This window comes from Fistularia commersonii, chromosome 22, assembly GCF_037954325.1.
Source record: "Fistularia commersonii isolate RoL2024-O1a breed Wild chromosome 22, RoL_Fcom_v1.0, whole genome shotgun sequence".
NCBI classification, from domain to species: domain Eukaryota; kingdom Metazoa; phylum Chordata; class Actinopteri; order Syngnathiformes; family Fistulariidae; genus Fistularia; species Fistularia commersonii.
In genome coordinates, this window is record NC_141305.1 from 1554404 (window position 1) to 1579527 (window position 25124).

Sequence of the window (25124 nt, forward strand, 5' to 3'; positions counted from 1 at the left end):
TTATGTGGCTTTTTGTGTTTTTACCCTTCCTTCGCAGTGATCAGTGTAAATACAAAAATACCGCCGCTTGGTTGAGATGGACTATTTGGCATGAATGATCTGTGTGTGTGTGTGTGTGTGTGTGTGTGTGTGAGAAAAGTGTGTCTTTTCCAAGACGGTAAATGTCGCCTTGTCAGACACGTCGCTTATTTTTCTTATTCCTGCTTTTCTTTTCTATTTTTTTTTTCACATTTTTACCTCATGGACCAATCAAATCTCACCGCTCTCTTATTTATTGTTTTTCGGGTTTGAGGGGATAAAAATAAAGACGCGTTATTCACTCGCATCGACGGCACAAGCTAGGATTTATAATATATATACACACACACACACACACACAAGTGCAGAGTGTCGGCATTTCCATTCCAAAGCTTCTACCAACATATATATATATATATCTATATATATAGATATAAATATATCTTGTCCCCTTCGTCCTGTTTGTATCATTTTTGTGCTTTGGAAGCGGCGGCCGACGCCGGGAAGGTTTAAGAAATCATCGCCCGGAGAAGGGAAGAACATTTTTTCACATCCCATATCTGCAGCGTTTATCCTGCACCGAATTATGTCGTACTAATATGAATGTATATCTCAACGCGCAAAAGACGAGACGATTAAAAACACATTTGATGTGAGGGAGATCCGCCGACGCCTCGCTGTGTTTATTCAAAAGAGGAAAGTTGGGAAGTCCTGGATGGAGATCCACGGTCTGGATGTTTAAAATCCCATAATTGGGTCAGTCATTCATTATAATTTATAATGATTATAACAACTCAGGGTCTCCACTGAACCTGGAGAACCCTGAGGAACCCCATGCATGCGTGGAGATCACCTTCACATGAAGGTATCTGCAGGTGTAAGGAGTAGAAAGCCACCATCGTGATGTTGTACAGTTTTATTTCAAAGCTGCTGGTCGGACCCCGTCTCCCCGCCGAGGGCTCCGGGGGCGCAAAACTGCCGTACATCGTATAGTCTATTAAAAATGACTTAGAAAAGGGAGAACGAGGGAACGCAAAAAAAAAAAAAAAAAAAAAAAACAACCGAGCGCCAGATGTTTCGGGCTCGGACGAACGAAGGGGGGCGGACAGGAAATTCGGGCTGCGGAGATTGTGCCTCGCCTGGAGAAGAGCTGAGCGTCCTTTAAAAACAGAAAACCCGAGGAGAAACTACGAGAAAGAGACGGCGTTGGAAGGCGCTAGAAAACGACCAGGCACTGGTGAGAAAAGAAAAAAAAAAAAAAAAATGGTCGCCATTTCTCTGCTTCCAGCGGCGGGAGAGGAGAGGAAACACAACAGGAGGCCTGGCGGTGTGTGTGTGTGTGTGTGTGAGTGTGTGTGTGTGTGTGTGTGTGTGTGTGTCCGGACAGGAAAGGCACTTCATGGTGAGTTCGTGTCCCGCCGGTGTCTCCGGTGACGGCGAGGCCTCAGAAACGTGGAGGTCAACCGGTGGGAACCGGCCGACGGAGGGGGACCTGGAGGAGAACCGGGACCAGAAGGTGAGAAGGTCTCATCGGTGAGAAGGCGCGGGGAGGAACTCTGGCGTGGACTCACAAAGACGGGAGGGAAGGCGTGTGTGTGTCGCGTTCTAGCCCTCGGTGGAAACCTCGGGAACGTAGTGTCCGTTCAGCGCCGCCTCCACCGGCGTCTCCTAGGCGACCGGGATCAAAAGTCAGATCTTGCGTTTTTTTTAACTTCGGAACGCCTCGTTTTGTCTGATTTCAATCAGGTGAATTTACCGCTGAGCTGAGCGGCGTGGTCTCCACGGAGAGCTTCATCTGACAGGGGACCTCACACACCTCTGGTTGCATCTCCACCGGCGGCAGATCCAGACATTTCTGCTCAGCAGAAGCATCCTGGAGGACAGGAGGTGGAGAAGAAGAGTCAAGAAGAGCCGTTTCCTTCGGGTTTTTTTTTCCCGAAATCTTTCTCCTTACCAGCGTCGTCGGACATGGAACGTCACGGGTTTCCGTCTTGATCTCCAAATCCGGGCATTTCTGCTCGACGGCGGCTTCCTGGAAGACGAGAACGGAGTGTGAGGAGTCCGGCAGGAGATGCCTGCGAAGATGAGAAGCCCTCAGAGAAACTCACGGTGACGGGTTCCTCAGCAGGGGCCGCCGGTTCGGGCTCCGCCTGGACCAGGAGAGGTTCGCCGATGACCAGCGTTTCCTGAAGACGAGACGAGGTGAGTTCGACGTTTCTTCTCGACGACGTTCGAGCGGCTTCTCCTCCCGGTCTCACCTGCACGACGGCTTCGGACTCGGCGATGGCCGTCTCCACCGCCGTCGCGGATTCCGTGATCACAAAGTCGTCCACCACCACTTCCTCGGCGGCTCCCTGGAGACGCGGGTGATGGGGTGAGGAACATCTCAGGAGGATCTCATTCACACACACACACATGCGATTACGAAATATGGAGTTCACCTCCGGGGCTCGGGGTTCCTCTGCCGGCACGGCGACAGGAACCTGCGGAGATACAGCGTTAGTCAAACCGCCTGAAGCCAGCTGTCGGTTAAGATGGTTTCTCCAGGTCTGTGGAGCAGGACCATGCAGAGGAACCGAAGGATCTGAAGGTCAGACGACACACCGTGCAACACACACACACATCACACCATCACCGGAAGGAGAAAGGAAGAAGATGGAGGAGGTTTATGTTCAGGTGGCACCTCTTGGGTCTCCGCCGCCTCGACGGCGACTTCTTCAGATTCTTCTTCTTCTTCTTCTTCTTCAGCCAAGACTTCCACTTCTGCTTCCACCTCCTCGGCTACATCCTCCTTGGCTTCCTCAGATGGAGCAGCTTCTTCTGGCAGGGGCTCGGCCGAGTCCACCTCCTCCTTCTCCTCCTCCACGGCCTCTACAACGGCGGCGAGCGCCTCGACAGCCGGTTCTTCTTCTTCGGCGGCGGCGGCGGCGGCGGGCTCTGACACGTCTTCCACGGCGACCTGCTCCACCTCGGGTTCTTCTTCTCCAGCATCTCCTTCAGCCTGGAGCTCACAGGCGGCGGCGGTCTGCGCATGCAACACCGACACATCACGCGTTCGTAAAGCATGCGGCGTGCAGCGCGGGGACGCGTCCGGGAGGCTAACGCTTAGCCACGTGCTAATAAGTAGCGTTTATTATCATTATATAAATCCAGGTGAGTCCACAAATTGCATTTTGGTTGGTTTTGTTAAAGTTTAACGCGCTCCCGTACATGCCGGGCGGAGACTTGGTGGTGACGGTTATTATGGGCTGTCATGCATGAGGGGAAGTTAAGCCTTACCTGCTCGGTTTCAACGACGGCGGCGGCGGCGAGGACGGGCTCGTCTGCGTGAGCCTGCGGACGGGCAGAAAGGGAAAACACGCTCAGCGGGGAAAGTTAAAAACAGGACAAACCGGCTGCACGTCTAAGCTGAGGCTCCGAAAATGCTAAAAGAAGCAACAATCGATGAAGCTACAAGGGTGGCCTGAGGGGCGGGGCTTATCGGAAGGGGCGGGGCTTAATGGGAGGCTCTGACACGTGAATGAATGAGTGAACGGCGGCGTCTCTATATGACGAGAGGGTGTGAATGTTCTAGGTCTTTATCTGGTGTGTCAAAGAGTGAAAGGTTGTTTTCACTCTATATGAAATGTGAATGAATGAATGAATGGTTGTGTGTCTTTATATGACGTGAAAATGAAAACGTGAAAGGTTGTCGTCGACGTGCGAATGAGGGAATAGTTTTAACTCCACAAGGTGTGAAAATGAAAGAGTGAATAGTTGGCGCGTGAATGAACGAGTGAATGGCGGTGTGTCGCTACATGACGGCAAAATGAGTGAATATTGTGTTTTGATAACGTGTGAATGGTTTTGATTCCAAGATGAATGAATGAATGAATGTTCTTCTCAGATGTTAACCCTGTTCTGGTAGAATTCAGGCTCGTCAGGACTTCTGGGTCCGACCGTGAATGTCTGGCCGCTTCCATCGGCGCAAACAGGAAGCGTCTGGTCTCAGAGCGTTCCTCATCTGGTCCCACAAACATCTCGCACCTCTGCCGAGAACCCGCCTTTTGTCCGGCGGAGGAAATGCCGTCATTCCCGCCCCCCTCCCCCGCCCGCTCGTTAAACCAAGACTTTTCCACTCCTCTGCCGAAGATGTGACGTTCCTCCCCGATTTTTAAATTCACTTTTCGAAGCAGGAGGTTGAAACTTACGTTTTTTTTTTTTTTTTTCTTATTTTTTTCCCCTTTTTTTTTTTTTTTCGTCTCCTCACCCAGGCCTCCGCCGGAGCCACGGCTGAGGATGTGACGTTCCTCCCCGATTTTTAAAATTCACTTTTGTAAGCGGGAGGTTGAAACTTTGGGGGTTTTTATTTTTTCTTATTTTTTTTCCCTTTTTTTTTTTTTATTTTTTAAATTTTTTTGTCTCCTCACCCAGGCCTCCGCCGGAGCCACGGATGTGACGTTCCTCCCCGATTTTTTAAATTCACTTTTCGAAGCGGGAGATTGAAACTTTGGGTTTTTTTTTTATTTTTTCTTATTTTTTTCCCTTTTTTTTTTTTTTTTTTTGTCTCCTCACCTCGGCCTCCGCCGAAGCCTGGGCTGAGGATGTGACCTAAGAAGGAAAGAAGAAAAAAACAAAAGAGGAGGCGGTTGTTTATTCCAGCAGCGCTGGCAGAAAAAGCGCTCGCTGTTATGAAAAAAAAAAAAAAAAAAAAAAAAACGGGAGGCTTTTTACAGCCAATTAAAAGCCCTCCTGCTACGAACCGCATTTCCTTGTTCACCGCCGGGGTCAAAGGTCAAGCTCCGCTGGAAGGAAGCTCCGCTTCTCCCTCCCCCTCTTTTACGGCCCGGCTTCCAAATAAGGCCGCGTTTACCAAAAAAACCCGTCCGTGCAAACACGCCGCGCGGGCCGGGACACGCCCTCCGCTCGCACGTTTCCATAACCCGACATCCCCGGTGACCAACGTGCACGTGGGGCGGCCGCATCTCCACATCTTCCGTACTAATCAACCTCACTTCCTCCAGGATCGATAAATATATTTCTGATCGTGAAGGTAGACGTTATAAACGCTTGCATTTTTACACCTCCGAGTGTGTGTGTGTGAGGGGGGGAGGGGGGGTAAGGCAGCGGTGTGGGTCGCCACGGCAACCCCCCCTCCCCCCCCCCCCCCCCCCCACAGGGCTGCATATAAATATTGTAAACCTTCTTGGTAAATTATTGAACTCTCCTTCAATGTAGGGCAACTCTTAAGCTGCAGTTTAGCCGCGACCTCCCACCCAACCCCCAACCCCTCCAGCAGACGTCCCACTGCAATTGAAAATTCTTCACCTCCACCTCCTCCTCCTCTTTCTCCTCCTCCTTCTCCACCTTCTTCTCCTCCTCCTCTCCCTGAGCTGCACAACCAGAAGGTGTGGAATCTACTCATTCGGGGGTTTTACAACTTCTGAACAAAAGCTAAGTCAGCAAATGGCTACCTATAGGGGACTCGTAGAATATACATGCATATATGTATACACACACACACACACACACACACACACACGCGCACACACACACACACACTCAAAGAGGAGCTGTGGTGGAATATTATAGGGGGAGTGGAAGGCAAAGAAAGGAGGACGCAAGAGGGGGCCAATAGTATAGCTTCTCTTGCTTGACAGCAACACACACATACACTTATATGCACATGTGTGTGTGTGTGTTCATGCATGCATTCACTCACACACACACCCCTCCGGCAACCCCCCCCCCCCCCCCCCCAACGCCTCAGAACACTTTGTCCCGGCGCCTCTCCGGGCCGACCGAGACGGATTCCACACAGAAAGTGGAGCTGATCTGAGACAAGGAGACACCTTTTCTTTTTTCTTTACAAAGACGCCCCTTATCTCACACACTGGAACACAGTGTGCTGACATGCACACACACACACACGCACACACACACACATACAGACGCTCCTCATCCGGGGGTCTTTTCTTGGCTCCGTGACGACTGATTAAGCAGCGAGACCCGACCCGCGTTCTCACTTTATTCGCCGCGTTTCCTTGCTTTTAAGGAAGCAAACAAAAACACAATGAGGGGACACCCTGTACTAATTGTTGAGTGTGTGTGTGTGTGTGTGTGTGTGTGTGTGTGTGTGTGCGCACCGACGCCCTGCACAGGACAATCCAGGGTGCACAGCCGACAGGTGATTGTTTTTTTTTTCTGCTAATCTAGTGCTTTTTCAGAGTTTCCTTGGAGCCTCATCGCCGCCCCCTGAACGGACGCTATGGCGAGCGGCGTCCCGGGAGGAAGAGGAGGAAGAGGAGGAAGAGGAGGGTTAGGGGGGAGGGTGGCGATGGAGAACGGGTCGACTCGGAGGTGGGGAAGCGACGGGCGAGGGACAGGAGGGGGGCGAAGGGGGGGGGGAGAGGAAAGGGGGGGTCCGGAGACGGAGCAAGGCTGGTACAAAATGTTCAGCTCTCGGGGTCACGCCCACCTCCCCGACGCTCTTTGGTCGCGGCGAAAATCGGACGGACGCGTCCGGGAAAAGACGGCGGATGGGGAGATTTCGCACTCACCTTTGTTTCCGTGGCAACGTCCAGGAGCGGCGGCCGGGGCTGCGGCGGTTGCGGCGGCGGCGCCGCATCCCTTTGGCCCCGGAGCCAACTGAACACCAGCCCCATCTCTACGGCGCCGCTGCTGCCACCATAGGTTTAAAAGCCGGCCTGTGTGTGTGTGTGTGTGTGTGTGTGTGTGTGTGTGGGAGTGTTTGATAAAGCCAATTAAAAAAATACTTTCATAAAGTGTGCACCTCCACCCCCGAGGAGCGAAGCGCCGGACTAACCCGAAGGATGTGCCTGCAGCCGGAGAGCCCGGGAGCAAAGTCTGGCATGGTAGCAAGTTGTGAGGGAACTTAGGAGAAGCGAGTGGAGGAGGGAGGAGGGAGGGGAAGAAGAGGAGGAGGGAGGGGAAGAAGAGGAGGAGGAGGAGGAGGAGGAGGTGGTTTGCTTGCTTAGGGAAGCCGTGACGGAGGGGGAAGGGGATGGACGAGGGGGGCGGACACTTCCATAGATCAACAACTCCACAAAGATGGGCATTCCGGCTCCTATATAAACCACTCCATTGGGCCCGTATAGGCAAATGGGTTGAGCATAACACTTAGGGGGTTGGTGGTTACACACACACACACACACACACACACACGAAAATACACACACACATGTGCTTGCAAGCACCGTTCGAGGTGATGGTTGGCTATTTTTGGGAGCGAAGAATGCCTTAGCATGCCTTGTGTGTGTGTGTGTGTGTGTTTCAGGGCGTGCAGCGTGAACACCTTGGAACGTCCATCTCCTCGGCGCTGGGCGGAGACAGAACGTTCTGTTCTCCACGCCACGCCGCCGACACCGGGGGGAACTCAAAGTTTAGGTTTGGAGTTTCTCCGGTCGGATCCGTCGATCCGAAGGACGATTTAGACATCGAGGTCCTTTCAAGGATAGCTTGCTGAAGACTTCAGGTTGTAGTACCGAAGACAGAGTGAAGGAGCTCCACTAGGCTACCGAAGCCCCTCAGACCTCTCACTTCCAGGCCCCTCTCTAAATGGAACACGGTGTTCCCTTTCCCTTTGGCCCCACCGCCGGCTCAGTCCCTTCCCATCCCTGAGGCCGACCAGCGGGGAGAGTCATGAAAGCAAACCTCCAGGACATCTGCATCCAACACTTCATCAAGACATGCTGATTTGACTTTTGTCCCAATGAACCAGTACCGTGTAGCATGCTAATATTGCCGTCCCCTTGGTGTAAACCAAACACCTGAAAGTTCGGTCTCCACATCTGTGCCTAGTACTGAACTCCTGGGGGTTGAATGTAAACCTCCGAGATCGGAGCACAATTCTAACGTACACTGCGCCCATGGCACCACTTCCAAGAAACAACGGAAAACAAAACGGCTCTTACCTTCGGTACTGCTTCCGGTTCAGCTGCGATAGGCTCCGCCTCCTGCACAATGGCGCCCTCCGCAGGCAACTCCACTGGCGGGACCTCAATGGCCGCTGCTTCTTCAGTTGTTTGTAAGACTTCTGGGACTGGTACTTCTGGTGTTGGAACTTCTGGGACTTGTACCTCTGGCGCTGGTACTTCTGGGACTTGTACCTCTGGCGCTGGTACTTCTGGGACTTGTACTTCTGGTGTTGGAACTTCTGGCGCTGGTACCTCTGGGACTTCTGGGGCTGGGGCTTCTGGGACAAGGACTTCTGAAGCTGGGACTTCTGGGGCTGGGACTTCTGGGACTTGTACCTCTGGCGCTGGAACCTCTGGGACTTCTGGGGCTGGGGCTTCTGGGACAGGGACTTCTGGGGCTACAACTTTGGGGGCTGGGACTTCTGGAGCAGGAACCTCTGGCGCTGGAACAACCTCTGCTTCTGCAGGACTCTGCTCAAGCACCACCGCCTCAGGCTTTGGCACTTGCACTTCAATTGGGACGGCCTCAACAACGGGTTCTTCCACAACTGGTTCTTTGACAACTGGCTCCTTGACGACCGGTTCCGGTTCTACTTTTGGCGTTATCTTGACCGGAGCGGCAACGGGAACCGCTTGCGGGACCTTCGCCTGAACCGGCGCCGGAGTTTTGGCCTTTTTCTTCGACGCTCCCAGCGGTGCACTCACTGCGATGGCAGGGGTCGCCTTGACGGGTGGGTTGGACGCATGCTGCTCTTCCAGGGCTCGCCTCTGGGCTTGCTGCAAGAGGGCCAATTCACAGTAACGTCAGGGTCGTACGCGCCGTCTGGAATGCGGCGTGCGTAAAGTGGGCTTATCAGCGGGGCGATATATGCGGGTGTATGTTTTGTGCCCGGCGGTCGCGTACACAATGTAGTTTACATACTGTTGTTGTCACATGGCTGCTCATTCTGGCATCCGTCCGTCAGCAGGAATACCAGGGATGCCTCCCTCGCCAGGATCAGCATGTTTTTTAGCTTTGGACAAAAACCTGCCACCCCCCCTTTAACGGCGAGTAACAACCACCGGAGGACGGGATTGGCTAGCTGGGAGCGGGCCCAACGATGTTAGTTAGATAATGGGAGCTAATTAGATGAATAAGAGCGGTCCTGACAGCTCCGGTGAAGCGGGAACGGAAATCGGGCGAGTCAGCACCAGCGCCGGGCGCCCGGCGGGCCAGACAGCGGGCCTAATCGCATCATAATCAGGTTATAATCAGGTTACAATCACTCCGCCGAAACGCTTTTGTTAGGCTGAAGGCCAGTTGGGCATTCGCAGTGTAGCCGTAAGCCAGCAGACCATGAGCGACTCTGTGTGTATGTGTGTGTGTGTGTGTGTGTGCGCGCTCTTGCGTGTAGATGCCCGCTCACCTATCCACCGTCAAAACAAGTCCCCCCGATTTTCCCCTCCCGATGAATCCCAAGCCGAGCGTCCACATGCTAACAGTTCACTCCGAATTCACGGGATGTTTGTTTTGAACATCAGCTGCGCGAAAAAAAAAGGACCTGCGTGGAAGCAGGAGGAGATACGAAGACGCCCCGAAGGCCTCCACCCTTTTCCTGCCCTCTCTATCTGCCAGCACCCCCGAGGCCATTTTCTTTTCTTTTTTAAATTTTATTTTATCCGAGCCGTCCGACGGCGCGGGCCGTTCCTCCGAGCCGGAGGAACCGGAACCTCGGTCGCCTCTGCGGGATGGAGCCGTGAACGGAAGAAGAGCAGTTGAAATAAGCTCTTTGTGCTCCAAAAACTGAAAGGTTTAAAATAACCTTTGCCCTCTTTGGTGGAGGGCGCGCACGCACACGCACACGCCCGCCCCTCTTTGCCGCGCCCACTTCATCTCTTTTGGGCACTGAACGTTCAGTTCTGTAACTTCTCTGGGCTAAGGAGGGGGGGGGGGGTCTCCATGTGTGTGTGCGTAACGACCGTGTATGGCGAGAATGCGCTTGCGTGTGTGTGTGTGTGTGTGTGTGTATGCATGCGGGTTTTTTTTTTTTAACGCGCACCTCACCGTCCCTTCCCCTCCCCCCCGCACACACACACACACACACACACACACACATCACATCGATTAAATATTAGTTAAGAATCCGCGCATCCACGCGTGGAACCCCGGCGGCGGCTTTTACGCACGGCTGTTAGACAAAGACAAGAGCCGTGGGCGCGTCGCTCCACGCCCCCCCCCCACCCCCCCACACCCCACTCCAACCCACCCCACCCCACGCAGAGAACTTGACGTGGAGGTAAAAGAAAGGAAAGAAGGAAGAAGAATAAGAAGAATAAGAAGAAGACGGCTCCTTCCGCGGCGTGTGTGTGTGCGTAAAAATACACGCCATTCCAAGTTCTAAAATACGGAATTTGAGACTTACCACCCTCCTCATACGACGCTTGTTCTTCTTCCTCTTGCTTGGCATTTTGCTGGCGGAGAAGAGCGGGAAGAGGAGGAAGAGGAGGAAGAGGAGAAGCGGAGGAGAAACTGCGAGAGCGCGCAACCGAGGAGGGGGTCCTTATAAAGCAACCGGCGCGCTCCTGTTACCTTTACGTGGGGCCTATAGGAGCCCTGCAACGGGAGGAAGGGGGTGGGACCGGACACACACACACACACACACACACACGGATGCATGCAAGCGCGCACACACGCTGGCGCGCCTGCACGTGCACCAGCGCGCCACACATTTCAGCTGACATTATTGTGCGAGATGGGCTGCGTTATGTAAGCCTTCCAGTATGAGTGTGTGTGTGTGTGTGTGTGTGTGTGTGTGTGTGTGTGTGTGTGTGTGTGTGTAGGGGGGGAACACACCCCCATCGCTCAGGGAATACTTTTAGATCCAGGCACATGGCAGCAGCAACGCACATGCTCCAGGGTGGGAGGACTTCCTGCGCAGCTTTAATTGGGGTTGTATTTTCCACGCAAAACATACACACATACAAACACACACACACTCATGCACATACAATGTTTGCCTTTGTCGGCGCCCCCCTGTTTTGCGTGAAGTCATGAAATGGGACAAACGTTTGCATTATGCCGGTCCAGTAAAGAGAAAGCCTGTGTGTGCGCCCCCCCGCCTGCACCGTGAGCTCCACATTGTCCTTGAGTGCAGCTGCACTCATGCATAATTGAAGAAAATATGAATCTATTATGGAGAGACTCACTCCCCTGAAAGAGGCAATTACGTTGTTATTCTCCACCCGTGCCTCGACGATCCGCCGCCGGAGTTACGCAACGTTCGGCTTCGGAGGGCCGAAAACTGGCTTAGCGTTAGCTAAGGCTAGCTAAGGCTAGGACGTCCTGTTTACGTTCCTTCGTCGGCTTCATCTACTTGCCAGGGAGTCGCGTTGTTATTGTATCACGTCAGCTATTAGCGTGTTAAAAAATGATGTGTCTTCTCCTCGAGGAAGACCAAGGAGAAGATTTATGGACGTAGTGAGAGAAGATATGAAGGTAGTTGGTGTGAGAGAGGAGGATCCAGAGAATAGGGTTAGATGGAGAAAGTGGGCAAGATGGCGGGCGGGAGGACGCTGGCGCGTTTGGCTGCCGCTTCCCGCTCTCCAACCAAGACAAAGGCTCACCTGGACAATCTCCAGCAAGCTACCAAACTAGCTTGCCGACCTGAGCAGGCTGGCTGGCTAGCTAGCCTCTCAAAACTCTGGATCTCGACGGTGACCTGAGCTGGCTGGCTGGCTAGCTGGGCTCTCGAAACTCAGGATCCCGATGGCGCCTAGCAAGACGGCATTTCCATCGGCCGAAATCTTCTCGCTCCTCCTGCTCCACCATCTCTCCCTCCACCAAAAATTCATCTCCGACATCCAGCTCCATCACTTGCCTCCTCACAGCAGCACGACACTCAGCTGCACACCGGCGAAGCTCCTCCAGCTTGTACCTGGACTGGCGCTCATCGCCGCAATCATGGACTTCTTCCCAATAATTCTGTGTATGTTCTGTTTCTTCTGTTTTTACTAGTGAAGCGTCTTTGAGTGTCGTGAAAAGCGCTATAAAAATCCCATGTATAATTATTATTATTATTATTTAAGTTGACTCGCGGTGGCGACCCCTGAAGGGAAAAGCCGAAAGAAGAAGAAGAAGAAGAAGCTATTAGCATGTTAGCTGTTAGCATTATCCTTGTCCTTCCTGGCTCTCCCGGTCGAGGCAGAAGGCCGCCCTCGTCCAGCCGGGACCTGATTCTGTAGACAGCGGATCTTCTCGTTGGAGGTCCAGAACGTGTCATGGTGTCGACGTCGCCGTGCTTTCTGAGGAGGGGAGGCGCGGCCGTAAAGCCGATCTCTTTCCGTCGCCATCAGGATCTCTGAGCTCGGCCTGCGTCGGCTCTCTAGTCGTGACGAGCGAGAACATTTGCGGCGCTTCAGAGGCCCTTCAGAGGCCCATCGGAGGCCCTTCAGAGGCCCGTCCCCCGTCCTCGCCCCGTCCCACCCGCCCTGGGGGGCAAAGATCAATGAGAGGCCCCCGCCGGCTCGCCATTCTAGCTGAACGACACACCTGTTGGGCCGTCAGCTGCTGGTTCCTCACAGCAAGTTTTCTCCGGAGTGGGAATGAAAGGATCAATGTTGTGTGTTTTTATTTGACATGAATGAGTGATGGTGAATGTTTGCGTTTTTATTTTTGTTATTGTCTCTGTTTCCGTTCTTGTCGGTCTTGTTCTTGTTGTTTTGGTTGTATATTGTCACCCTTGCTGTCGTTTTTGTCTTTTTTTTATCCTCTGTTTATTTGTGGATATCTTTTGCTATCTGTTGATTGTCTCTTTTATTTATATTCATACTCACATTTATTGATCGTGTCATTGTCGCGCTGTTCTGACAAAAGAATTTCCTCTTATCTTATCTTATCTTATCTTATCTTATCTTATCTTATCTTATCTTATCTTATCTATTCTACTATATACCTCAAATGATAATAATGATAATAACAACAACAACAACAACACAACAACAACAATAATAATAATAATAATATTATATTATGCTTATTATTATGATAAAATATTATTCTCAGTTAAAAGTATTTAATCTCAATACAACAACTACACGTTATATTTAGCATTTACAATAATTTTGCACTAAAATACAAAATAAATGATTAAAAAATAAAAAAAGAAATTATAAATTGTAAGCTGTAAATTATTAATATAAATTATGAAAAAATAAAAATGAAGTTTTGAGAGTTTCCTAGCTTCATTAGCTAGCCGTTCACCGCTAATAATGCATAGCGGGCGCGGCGCTGTTTAGATGAACCCCTTAAACTTGATTTTTTCCTTAAAATGCAGCTTTCTTTTGGCTGTCAGTCCGCGACGCTTCCGCGGTCTCGTCGTTACATCGTTTCCTCCCGTGACTTTTGCTTCTGGCTCATTTTTTTCAAGGGCAAGTTTGGCACGGCAGGAAAGCGAAGGCGAAAACGGTCATTTTTCAAAATAAGATCCATAAAGTCGAAAGAAAAAAATATCATTTGTACCAAGAATGATTTTCTTTGTGGACCGGCATCAACGAGAGGGTGAATGTTTATACGTCCCGATATGATGTGCAAAGGTTTGGGCCGATGTTGCATGTGTCCATATTTGTGAATGAGAGGGTGAATATTTTTTATGTATTTTTGTGACATGTGAATGGTTGATATGTGACCCTGTGATCAACCCGTCGGCCAATCACAGCCGGGATAGGCTGCAGCCCACCCACGCGACTACGAGTGCAGGATAAGAAGTGTAGTGAATGAATTAATGAGTGTATTGTTGCGATGCGATGGATAGAAAGATAGTTGGATAAACAGATGGATGGGATGGTAAATGCATTGAGAAACCTCTGCAGAAGTTGTCCTTGCAGAAATGTTTGTGCATTGATTGTCACTCAAGCAGTTGCCCGAGAGACACACCCGACCTCCGACCTCTATTTGCCGAGGGGGGAAGGGGGCCCGCCGCTCCTGGAAAAAAAAAAAAAAAAAAAATTACTTACCAGATGTTAAGGGTCGCCGGCCGTCGCCCGGCTTTCGAGAGCGACGGCCGGAAACCTGAGGGGGAAAAAAACAAGACGGCGAACTTCGACGTGGTCTCTCCGTCGCCCCGGATGACGATCTGAGGCTTCGGCCACTCGGCGTTATCTGAGACTCACAAAGGCACCGGGGAATGTTGACAGTAAACAAACAACCCCCTCCCATCTGCGCGCACACACACGCCCGGCAGATCTGTGTTTGATGTTGTTTAAGCGTGCGCTATCTGGTTCTCGGGTTCATCTCCAAGGGGTTCGGTCGAACTACAAAAATGGCGGATCGATAGCCGCGATCGGCGGTTTTAAGTGATACAAGCGTGAGTGAGGCTGAAAATGGAAATAGAAATAAAAATAAATAAATACATTGAAAATAAAAAGTTAAACGAAAATTAAAATGAAATAAAATATAAAAATAGAAATATTTTTTTAAATAATAATAATAAAAAAAAAAAATAATAGAAATGAAATAATGATAATAATAGTAAAAAAAAAAAAAATATGATGATAAGGACAACAACAACTTCTGCTACTAGCACTATCAATAATAATGATCAATTTAAATATATTTATCAAGCTCTTTCGTCAAAGTCCTCTCCTGTTCTGAACTCCAGTCCTTCCTGGAACGGTGAATTCAGAGGTGTGTTTTTGCGCCGTGTGAGCTGCATGCGGCAGGGCGTCCATGCAAATTCCACATGTTTCAAACATCTCGCTCGGCAAAGAAAGTCTGACTTCACAAACCGGCTCTGGAAGCTCTTTCCTCGTGCTTCAAAGATAGTATCTGCCGACCTTTGACCCCCAACAATTGAAACACCAACTCCGGTTTCACGTGACCTTTAGAATTCCTGAATCCTGCCAAATGAAGACCACCCGATGCCAGCGAACGTGCTTTGTTTTAACCTAATAGCAGCGACTCGGCTATTGGATTCAGCTGTTTTGTAGATGACGAGTTTTAAAGTACGACGCGCCCGTCACGGGCGTTGTCAATTTTTTTTTATATTGACAAATCGGCAAAATCCAGCGTGTCGATATCCACGTAGCTCATAGGTGACGGTGAAACTATTCTATTCTATTCTATTCTATTCTATTCTAACCCGGGGCGGCGGCTGGCGGGCGACTCATCCCTCCCAAATCCGTCGCGCCGAACCCGGACAGTCAACGGCTATTAATAAAGATTCGCAGCTTTGTGACGAAGATAGCGGCCCAAGGGGGGGGACAATGCAACGTTGAGGAGCAGAAGCAGGAGAGGGTGAGGAAAGGGGGGGCGGGGAAGCCAACTGTGCTCGGCCGTCATTCAGCAGACCTCCACACCGACAAAACTTTCCCCCCGCATACCTTCGTCTCTCCCGCTCCCCGGCGCTGTGTATTATCTGTGCTTTGCTAAGCCCTGTGGAGTGGGGGGTTGGTAGCGAGCGTTGGTGATGGGGGTTGGTGTGGACGACGTGGGTGAGGGGTGGTTTTTTTTTTCCTCTAATCTACTCTCGAGTCCCACTCGTCTCCTCCCCGACCGGAGGAATTCCAGCGCCGCGAGGCCTCGACAACAAGCCGCCGCTGACCCGCCCTCGACCCCGAGGCCGGTCCGACCGGTTCCCCGGCGCCCCGATCCGGACGCGAGTTCGCAGTGCTTTTACAAAAGCGGGGGTGGACGGTCTTTGTGGTTTCGGTGAGCAGAATCAACTGGATCTGTGAGAATGACAAGCGCTTTTGACTTCACTCATTCGCTCGTTCATTTGTTATTCGCACACTCGGGGTCGCAAGGGTGCCGGAGCCGATCCAAGCCGTGATTGGATGACACATTTACACATCAAAAAGAGACAAACATCCATTCACCCTTTCATTAATGTCACATAGAGGCGTACAAGTCATGCTCTCGCTAGCGCGTCAAAAGAAAGCAACCATCCACATGTCAAACACAAACAACCATTCACTCACTCACTCATTCACAAGTCACAAAGAGACAAACGTCCATTCACCCTCTCATCAATGTCTCATTGAGGCATACAAGTCATGCTCCCGCTAGCACGTCATAAGAAAGCAACCATCACCACGTGAAACACAAACAACCATTCACTCACTCATTCATTCACAAGTCACAAAGAGACAAACATCCATTCACCCTCTCATCAATGTCTCATTGAGGCATACAAGTCATGCTCCCGCTAGCACGTCATAAGAAAGCAACCATCACCACGTGAAACACAAACAACCATTCACTCACTCATTCATTCACAAGTCACAAAGAGACAAACATCCATTCACCCTCTCATCAATGTCTCATTGAGGCATACAAGTCATGCTCCCGCTAGCACGTCATAAGAAAGCAACCATCACCACGTGAAACACAAACAACCATTCACTCACTCACTCATTCACAAGTCACAAAGAGACAAACATCCATTCACCCTCTCATCAATGTCACATTGAGGCATACAAGTCATGCTCTCGCTAGCACGTCATAAGAAAGCAAGCATCACCATGTCAAACACAGACAAACAACCATTCACTCACTCATTCACAGGTCACAAAGAGACAAACAGCCATTCACCCTCTCATTAATGTCACATAGAGGCATACAAGTCATGCTCCCGCTAGCACATCATAAGAAAGCAACCATCACCATGTCAAACATAGACAAACAACCATTCACTCACTCACTCATTCACAGGTCACAAAGAGACAAACATCCATTCACCCTCTCATTGTCATATAGAGACATTCATGCATTCATTCTTTCATTCACGTGTCATGTAAACGACCATTCTTCCTCTTTCCGACATCATAAGCAGACAAGCAACCATTAACTCTCTCATGCCCATGTCGTAAAGCGACATACAATCCATTCTCTCACTCATAGATATTTACAATCATTCACTCTTCTTTCATACGTCATATAGAGAAGAGAAAATACCTTGATTGCCACCTTCAGTTGTACGTAGAGCACAACAAAAGCGATATTTGACCACTGCATTGAACCCATCATGGCTGCACCACACGGGAGTAGATCCAGTAGATCCAGGAACGTCCAGTTCCAAGGCCCAAGGCAAAAGAGACCCACTTCAAAATTATGAATGACATCTACCCATCTAAGGAATTATTGAGGATGCGCTTTAATTTTGAAGATAATATTTGTACATTTTGTGAAGACAACATTGAAACCACTGACCATATATTTTTTGGGTTAAAACTCAAAAATGGGTTAAAGATAATTTTCCATCGTCCCCAGTTTCTTTCTCAAGAGATGACATAACATTTGGTTTGCGTTTAAGCAACAAAAGAGATGAACTATGTGTCAATGTTATTTTAGGCCTGGCCAAGTTCTTCATTCACAAAAACAGAATTCAAAAATGTTCCCCAAATTTTACGTTGTTCATAAACGATTTTGAATTATATAATAAATCCTTAAAACTTGTGGAAAAATCCAAAAACCAAAAAAAAAACAGTTTGATGTCTGAGATTCCTTGTGAACCACCAAGTTAAATACATGTCATATTCCCCTTGCAAGTTTTTTTTTTTTTTAATTTATCTATCTATCTATTTAATCATTTTCTTTTACTTTCTTTTTCGTCCAGCATTATACATTTATCATAAAACGTTAACACTGTTAACCTTTGATTACATACAGAACCAATGTCCTTATATCCTTTGCTTCCTCATCCCCGGTTGTTTCATTGACATTTAGTTCTACCTTGCCATGTTTATTTGTACATATGTATATTTGTTGCAACTATTTATGTTAAAAGAAAAATAAAATAAAAACGCGGTAATTGCAGGCTTGCCGACAACAGCTATTGCAGATTAAATGGACGTTTTACCACCAAAAAAAAACAAAAAAACTCCAGCGCATCCTAATTGAGTGCCGATCAACCTAAGAAAGTATCAATACTAATTAATAAATTCGAAATTTAAAAAAAAAAGATAAATAAAAAAAAAAACAAAAAAAATGTTCAGTTCCTCACTCATTCACCCATCATTAAACTTTAACATATATAGATAATGCATTCAAATATGGTTGCTACTTATGATAAAATATAAATATGGTACGAGAACTGTTGTAAAAGTTTGCAGCCATGGGCGATGTAAGGTCTCCAATGAAGCTCCTGCATGTGTTTGGACTGCCGGAGGAACCTGGAGAACCCTGAGGAACCCCATGCAGACACATGGAGAACATGGAGACTCCACGCAAGGAATCCGCTGACCGCTCATGTAGCACTTTGACGGATATAAAAGAGGACGTCCCTCATTGTCTTTGTTTATCAGCGTCTGTTGATGCGGTGTCGAAGATAGCGACCAGAAAGGAAAGGTCTTATCTGAGCTGTGGCCGGGGGAAGCCGGCGATGGCGGCGGCACCGGCCAGCTGACGGTCGGACTCCAAACCTGTCCCGACCACGTGGCACTCGAGGCTCTAAGACGACCTTTGGGGGGGGACGGAGCCTCTTTCTGAACTAGGAAAACACCGGCGGCAGTGTTTGTGGCGACTAGAGGAGAAACTCTACACCGGGGAAAAGCTGCAGAGGGAGGAGAAACCTGCTAGCAGCCTCAATTCATTTGCTGACCTGCAGCGCTTCCATACAATACACTGTCTACATCTATACAATATTCATATCCAGTGTTTGTGTGCGTGTATTGAAGCATTCTATGCTGGTTGAGGTCGTGTAGCTTCTCCTGCTTGTCAACAAGATGTCCGGTTTCTGACAGGCAACGGCCACAGCCAATCCCCTGCCTCCATCTCACCCTGAGCCAATCACCTGCCTCCATCTCACCCTCAGCCAATCCCCTGCCTCCATCTCACCCTGAGCCAATCCCCTGCCTCCATCTCACCCTGAGCCAATCACCTGCCTCCATCTCACCCTCAGCCAATCACCTGCCTCCATCTCACCCTCAGCCAATCACCTGCCTCCATCTCACCCTCAGCCAATCACCTGCCTCCAGTGACGTGCGGTCAGTAGAGGCAGGGGAGGCCGGGCCTCATCTGTCATTGTGGAAAGAAAAAAATGCAAAATGAAAATTAAATGGTTATATTCATTCAGTGATTTGTACCACCATTTTTCATAAATTTTTTTCCAAATCGCTGAAAAAAAATTCACATTTACCGTTCGAAAATGAAGAAGAGACGTGTGTTGACGCGACAACCAGCTAAGCCCGCTATGGATTGCGCAATGATTGTGCTAACTGTGCTAGCATGCTTTGCACTGAGACCATAGTGCTGTCTTTGTGGATGTCACTATTGAAAAAACACTTTTAATATATGAACTCAATTTCCATAGTTTAGATGATTTGTAATGTTTTTCGTCAACAACTGTTACGTGTTTCTTGTAATCATAAAACGAGTGCAAAGAGACACTAAGTGAGGCACACAGTGATGGTGCCTCATGGTAGGGGGCGCCGCTGATCCCAGGGATCCTTCTTACTACTCGGTTAGCTAACACTTAGCAGGTCAAGTGCTGCCATCCAGCTATTTTTTGGGCTGTATAGCTCACAAACGGTGAGGGATGAATGTAAATCTCCTGGGCAGCTTCTCCACTTTTTGGTCCAGAAGGATCTCATTCAAACTGTTCCTCAGACGACAAAGTTGCTCCGGACGGCGGTCACCGTTCCGGCTACGACGGCACTGAAAAGACTCAAAACATCCAGTCGGAACAGGACGGATCGAGGACGACCGTTTTCACTGGCAGTGATTTCCATTGAGACAGAGAGACTTTTAAAACTGAATAAAGAAATGGAAGACTTCTACGAGCAAGTTATCGACGCTTTTCTTCAGAAGGTGCGGCGCACGGACTTCAATTTATAAGTAAAGGTAAGAGATAATAACGTTTTTTTACGTGTGCTTTTTTTTCTATGCTACAGTTTGTCTATGTAAAGATTGCTGATATGATATTTTAAACGAAACACGTCAATGGCTGCCGATGAAATGGTGAATAAGTCACTCTGTAGGTTCATATGTTTGTAAATCTGACTGTGATGATGTCAGTGCCTCACCAGCCATGAACTGCACCTCACTGCCTGCCTCAATCTCACCCTCAGCCAATCACCTGCCTCCATCTGACACTTGGCCAATCACCTGCCTCCATCTCACCCTCAGCCAATGTCCTGCCTCCATTTCATCCTCAGCCAATCACTCGCCTCCATCTCACACTCAGCCAATGACCTGCCTCCACCTCACCCTCAGCCTTCAGCTTCCTCCATTTAACACTTGGCCAATCACCTGCCTCCAATTCGCCCTCAGCCAATCACCTGCCTCCATCTCACCGTCAGCCAATCCCCTGCCCTCATTTCACCGTCAGCCAATCGGCTGCTTCCATTTCACCCCATTTACCACATACTCCATTGCTTGCTTCACATGTATGAGTTCCTGGGTTAAATCCCCGGCATCTCCACTGCAAGTCGCTTTGTTAAAAGCATTAAAAATGTAAAATAACTCTCAGCCAATCAGCTACCTCCATTTCACCGTCAGCCAATCACCTGCCACCATGTTACCCTCAGCCAATCAGCCGCCTGCACCTCACCCTTTCCTCTCAGGCCAACGAACCCCCCCTGGTCTTCTAGTGGACCCCCAACCTCAGCATCCTTCTCCCATCCCTCCAAACCATCTTTAACCTCCCGAACATCTACGGACTCCTTCCCGATCCACATCTCCACCGTGTCTCCAAACCAGACGTCGGCGTGTTTCCACCAGCCTTTCGGAGAAATATAAAGATAACGCGGTGAGATCATCCCTCCTCCGATCCACGTCGAGGCCAATTACGTGCTGGTACAGGATCCAGGCCTCGCGGTGACCTCATGGAGGAGCTTCCAGAGAAGATGAGTCTGCACAGCGTCTTCTGACACTGACATCGCCTTCTTCTGGCACATCTGTGTGTGTGTGTGTGTGTGTGTGTTTACACTGGATAGATGCAGATGGCTGCAGAGTTGCGATGCAAGAGCAGATCGGGCTTCATGAACCATGAGTTTGAAAAAATCCGTATACGAAAAAGAAAGATGATTTATTTTACATATAACCTATAATTTATAGCGTGTGTTAAAATCACATTGCTCACACACGTGTGTGTGTAAAACACACATCTCTGGCTTATGTTTGCGCGAAACGTCATGCGAGAAGACTTTTTCGTGTGACAAAAAAGATAAAAATTTATTATCAATAATAAACCTATTATTACATTGCTATCTGTCCTTATTAAAGCTTTATTATCATCATCATTATTATTTTTTTATATAAAATTAGAAATTGCAAAAGAGGAAATAACAAAAGAAAAAAAATCCACAAATAAATGGATTGGAGCGGAGAGAACAAAAACAACAACAAACATAAAATAAACTTTATCGATCTTCTGTCACAGCTGCGTAACAGTTATAAGTGTCAATAAATATGAATATAAATATAAATAGAGAAACAGTTGGATGACAATAAGAAAATAGCAAAAGAGAAAATAGCACGAGAAAAAAAAACATCCACAAATAAAAAGATAGCAGAGAACAACAACAACAACATGAATATAAATAAAGATAATTAAAAGACCATTAGAAAATAGCAAAAGAGAAAATAACAAAAGAAGAAAAACAAAAAAAGAGAACAATAACAACAACTACAATGACAGCAACAACAATACGACAAACACAAAATAAGATAAACTTGATTATTTTGACTTGGCTAGTTGATAAACTATTGATCCCCATACAGGATATTCTTCTGTCACAGCTGTGTAACAGTTATAGTGTCAATAAATATGAATATAAATATAAATAGAGAAACAATTAGAAGGCAATTAGAAAGTAACAAAAGGAAAACAAACATCCACAAATAAATAGACAGCAGAGAGAACAACAACAACAACAACAACATGAGATAAGATAAACTTTTTTGATCCCCATAAAGGAAATTATGTTTTTACAGCTGCTTCACAGCTTTAAGTGTCAATAAATATGAATATAAAGAAAAGAGAAAATAGCAAAAGGAAAAAAAAGAAAAAAACATCCACAAATAAATGGACAGCAGAGACAACAACAACAACAACAACAACAACAACAACAACAACAACAACAACCACATAAGATACAGAACTGTCTCAGAAAATTAGAATATTGTGTTAAAGTTCTTCATCTTCTGTAATGCAATTAAAAAACAAAAATTACTTTTTCATGCTATTCTAATATTTTGAGATAGGATTTTTGAGTTTTCTTAAGACGTAAACCATAATCAACAATATTAAAATAGTAAGAGGCTTGCAATATTTCAGTTGATTTGTAATGAATTCAGAATGTATGACATTTTTGTTTTTGTAATTGCATTACAGAAGATAAAGAACTTTATCACAATATTCTAATTTTCTGAGACAGTCCTGTATAAATATAAATAGAGAGACAATTAGAAGACAATTAGAAAATAGCAAAAGAGAAAAAAACATCCAGAATTAAAGAGAACAACAATGTGGACCCCCAATTTTCTTCAAAATTCAGTAAATTCTGGACTATAGAGCGCACCTTTATATAGGCCGCACCTTCTTATCTTTAAAAGAAAAAAAGAAATTGTACATAAATAAGTGCATATAAGCGTAGCAAGATGTTACAGGAAAGATTTTTTGAAATAATAATTTAAAAAAAATGACAGTAACATCTACTACTAGTGGTACATAACAAGAATGTTTTTTTTTTAATGAACTTTGGTGCAGCAGCTCTATTTCCTTCATCGACCGATCGCATTCAACTCGAAAGCCGTGTCGAATGCATTTCTTTTCCCGATGTTGGTGTGTGTAAAAAGTCTCAATGCGAGTGGGTTTGAAATGAAACAGTTTCTTTTGTCCTCTGCGATGGCGTTGGCGGAAGGAAGCCGCTGTAATTACTCTCTAAAAAAAAACATATATGAGCCGCATCTTTGCAAAAACCGCACTTCTCAAAACGTGTGAAAGAAGTAGCGGCTTATATGAATTTACGGTATAAATATATATATATATATCCATTGTGTTGCTTTGCGGGTCAAAAATGACCCACTACCATGTTTACCTGTAGAAAAAACACCTTAACCTTTTTTTTTCCAACTTGAAATTTTATGACTTTTCCTAAAGAGACCCCATAATTGGAAAAAGTGATACTTCTTTTTTGTTTACGTTTCCATGTGGGCTGTAAACCACTAGGGTACAAAGATTGTCTTATGGGACATTTTTGACCCGTAGGACAAGGGAGTAAACACAATGTCATAATATATATGTAATGTAAGATTGCACGATGGTTAAATATATATTTATATATAATATAATTTTTTATATATATATTTTTACAATAATATATATATATTTAAATATAAATATATATATTTATATAATATATATATTATATATATATATTTATGTATATATGTATTTATGTATATATATATATATATTTATATTTAAATATATTATATATTTATATTGATATCTACATTTAAAATTTATATTTATATTTATATTTATATTTATATAAATATTTATTTATATTTATATATATAATATATTTAAATATAATAATAATATTACGATATAAAATTGATATGTATATATTAAAATCAATATATATATATATATATATATATATATATATATATATATATATATATATATACATATATTGTATTGTAAAAAATACAATAACAAAAAAATATGAAATATTCACAAAAAAATAATAGAAAAATAAATTCCTCCCCACACCATATGGCTCAGTTTGTCATGTCTGACTTTCATGACTTTAAGCAATTACTTTAAAGAGGCAACAATATTAACTGTGCAAAAAAACATAGTATTTAGGGTCATTTACATAAAACAGCCCCGCGGGGTCGAACTGCTACAGACGCAAAACACGTGCAGGAATAAAGACAATCCAGGATGCAAACACACACACACACACACACACACACAGATGCCACATATTCTGTACAAGATGTTGAGGCAAGGACTTATATAGGGGTTGAGGGTGTTCCCTTACAACAGGTGACAGCAGGTCCAGCTCAGGAAATGCCAGACTCTTGTGATGTATGGCAGGGAGGGAACTGGTCAAGCGGACATCTGCTTTCTGGCACCGAGCGACTCTCCACCATCTGAAGGTCGTTTCTTCTGATCCCGGTCTGGACGTCTCGCCGTCCGGCCCGGCGAGGAGTTTTGGTTTGATATATTACACTCACGTCTGCCCTAACGTGGCATTTGCAACCCCACCCCTGGTCGAAGATTGGATTTCAGATCATGTGTGTGCTCCAGGAACCTGTGAGACCTAGCGTGGCCTCCTGCACCCGGCGGTGCACGTTTTCACCATCGAAGGTAAGAACCAGACGCGCCGAATCACCATTTCCTCCGCCGACCCCCGTTCGCCGTTGTGATGACGACTGATTGGCGATTTTAGCCGGCGCTTAGCAATTAGCGGTTAGCGCATCACGGCGGGAAGATCCCTGGTTGGATTCCCACAGGAGGCCTTCCTGTGTGGAGTCTCCATGTTCTCTGCGTGGAGTTCCTCAAGGTTCCTTCAACTGTATTCATGTCATTTGTTGTCCATTTCGAGGAAATCCCAGCGTTTCCTGAAAATAACAGCCTCTGACAAGTTGTGTTGCCGCACGGTATTTTATTATCAGTTGACAAAAAAAAAAAAAATCCTATCATTGCATGAAAAAATAATCTGTGGAGTGATAAACATATATAGAATTATATTTCTACATTTTTTTTTTTAAATATAAAGAGGTGAGTGAGTAGACCGGCTACTGCAAAGAAGAGTCACATTTTAATCCAGGAATTACAACCCGAACAACATTAACATTCAGCCTTATCAATCGTACAGAGCTATTGATCCGGTTATAACGTGTCACATTTTCCATGTTTTTTTCTGTGTTATGAATCATGACGTGGCTGTAAAAGAGACTTTCACCGTCTTTCTTTCACCATCTAGTGACGGAAAGCAGCCACTGCGACCCCCAAGCCGTCCTCCTCTTCCTCCCCTTCTCTACCCGGCGACGGGGCCTCGTGATCGGGGAAGTTATGAGCCGTGAAAGGGTGAATAATGACATGGAACCGTGGCCCCTTCAGCGAGATCCCACCCATACGGGAACTTTTTTAATTAATACAAATTTAATACAGGGCTGTGTTTTGTGTGTGTGTGTGTGTGTGTGTGTGTGTGTTGGACAACAACAGTGAAAAATGATTACAAATAAGCATATTA

General features: G+C 46.8%; 1 protein-coding gene across 2 annotated transcripts; it reads right to left on the bottom strand.

The window, feature by feature from the left end:
- Positions 1-919: 919 nt before the first annotated feature.
- On the bottom strand, positions 920-10528 carry LOC147221240 (uncharacterized). 2 transcript variants are annotated; one of them, XM_086169499.1, is made up of 11 exons: positions 10337-10528; positions 7932-8711; positions 3298-3351; positions 2702-3043; positions 2460-2501; positions 2277-2372; positions 2127-2204; positions 1973-2050; positions 1775-1891; positions 1590-1686; positions 920-1510 (listed from the first exon to the last, which is right to left on the bottom strand). In XM_086169499.1, exons 1-10 carry the CDS (start codon positions 10379-10381, stop codon positions 1624-1626), a joined length of 1695 nt encoding a protein of 564 aa, XP_086025625.1. In that variant the 5' UTR covers positions 10382-10528; the 3' UTR covers positions 920-1510; positions 1590-1623. The 2 variants fall into 2 exon arrangements, with proteins under 2 accessions (XP_086025625.1, XP_086025626.1); XM_086169500.1 differs by lacking the exons at positions 7932-8711; positions 10337-10528 and adding an exon at positions 6558-6780.
- Positions 10529-25124: the final 14596 nt, after the last annotated feature.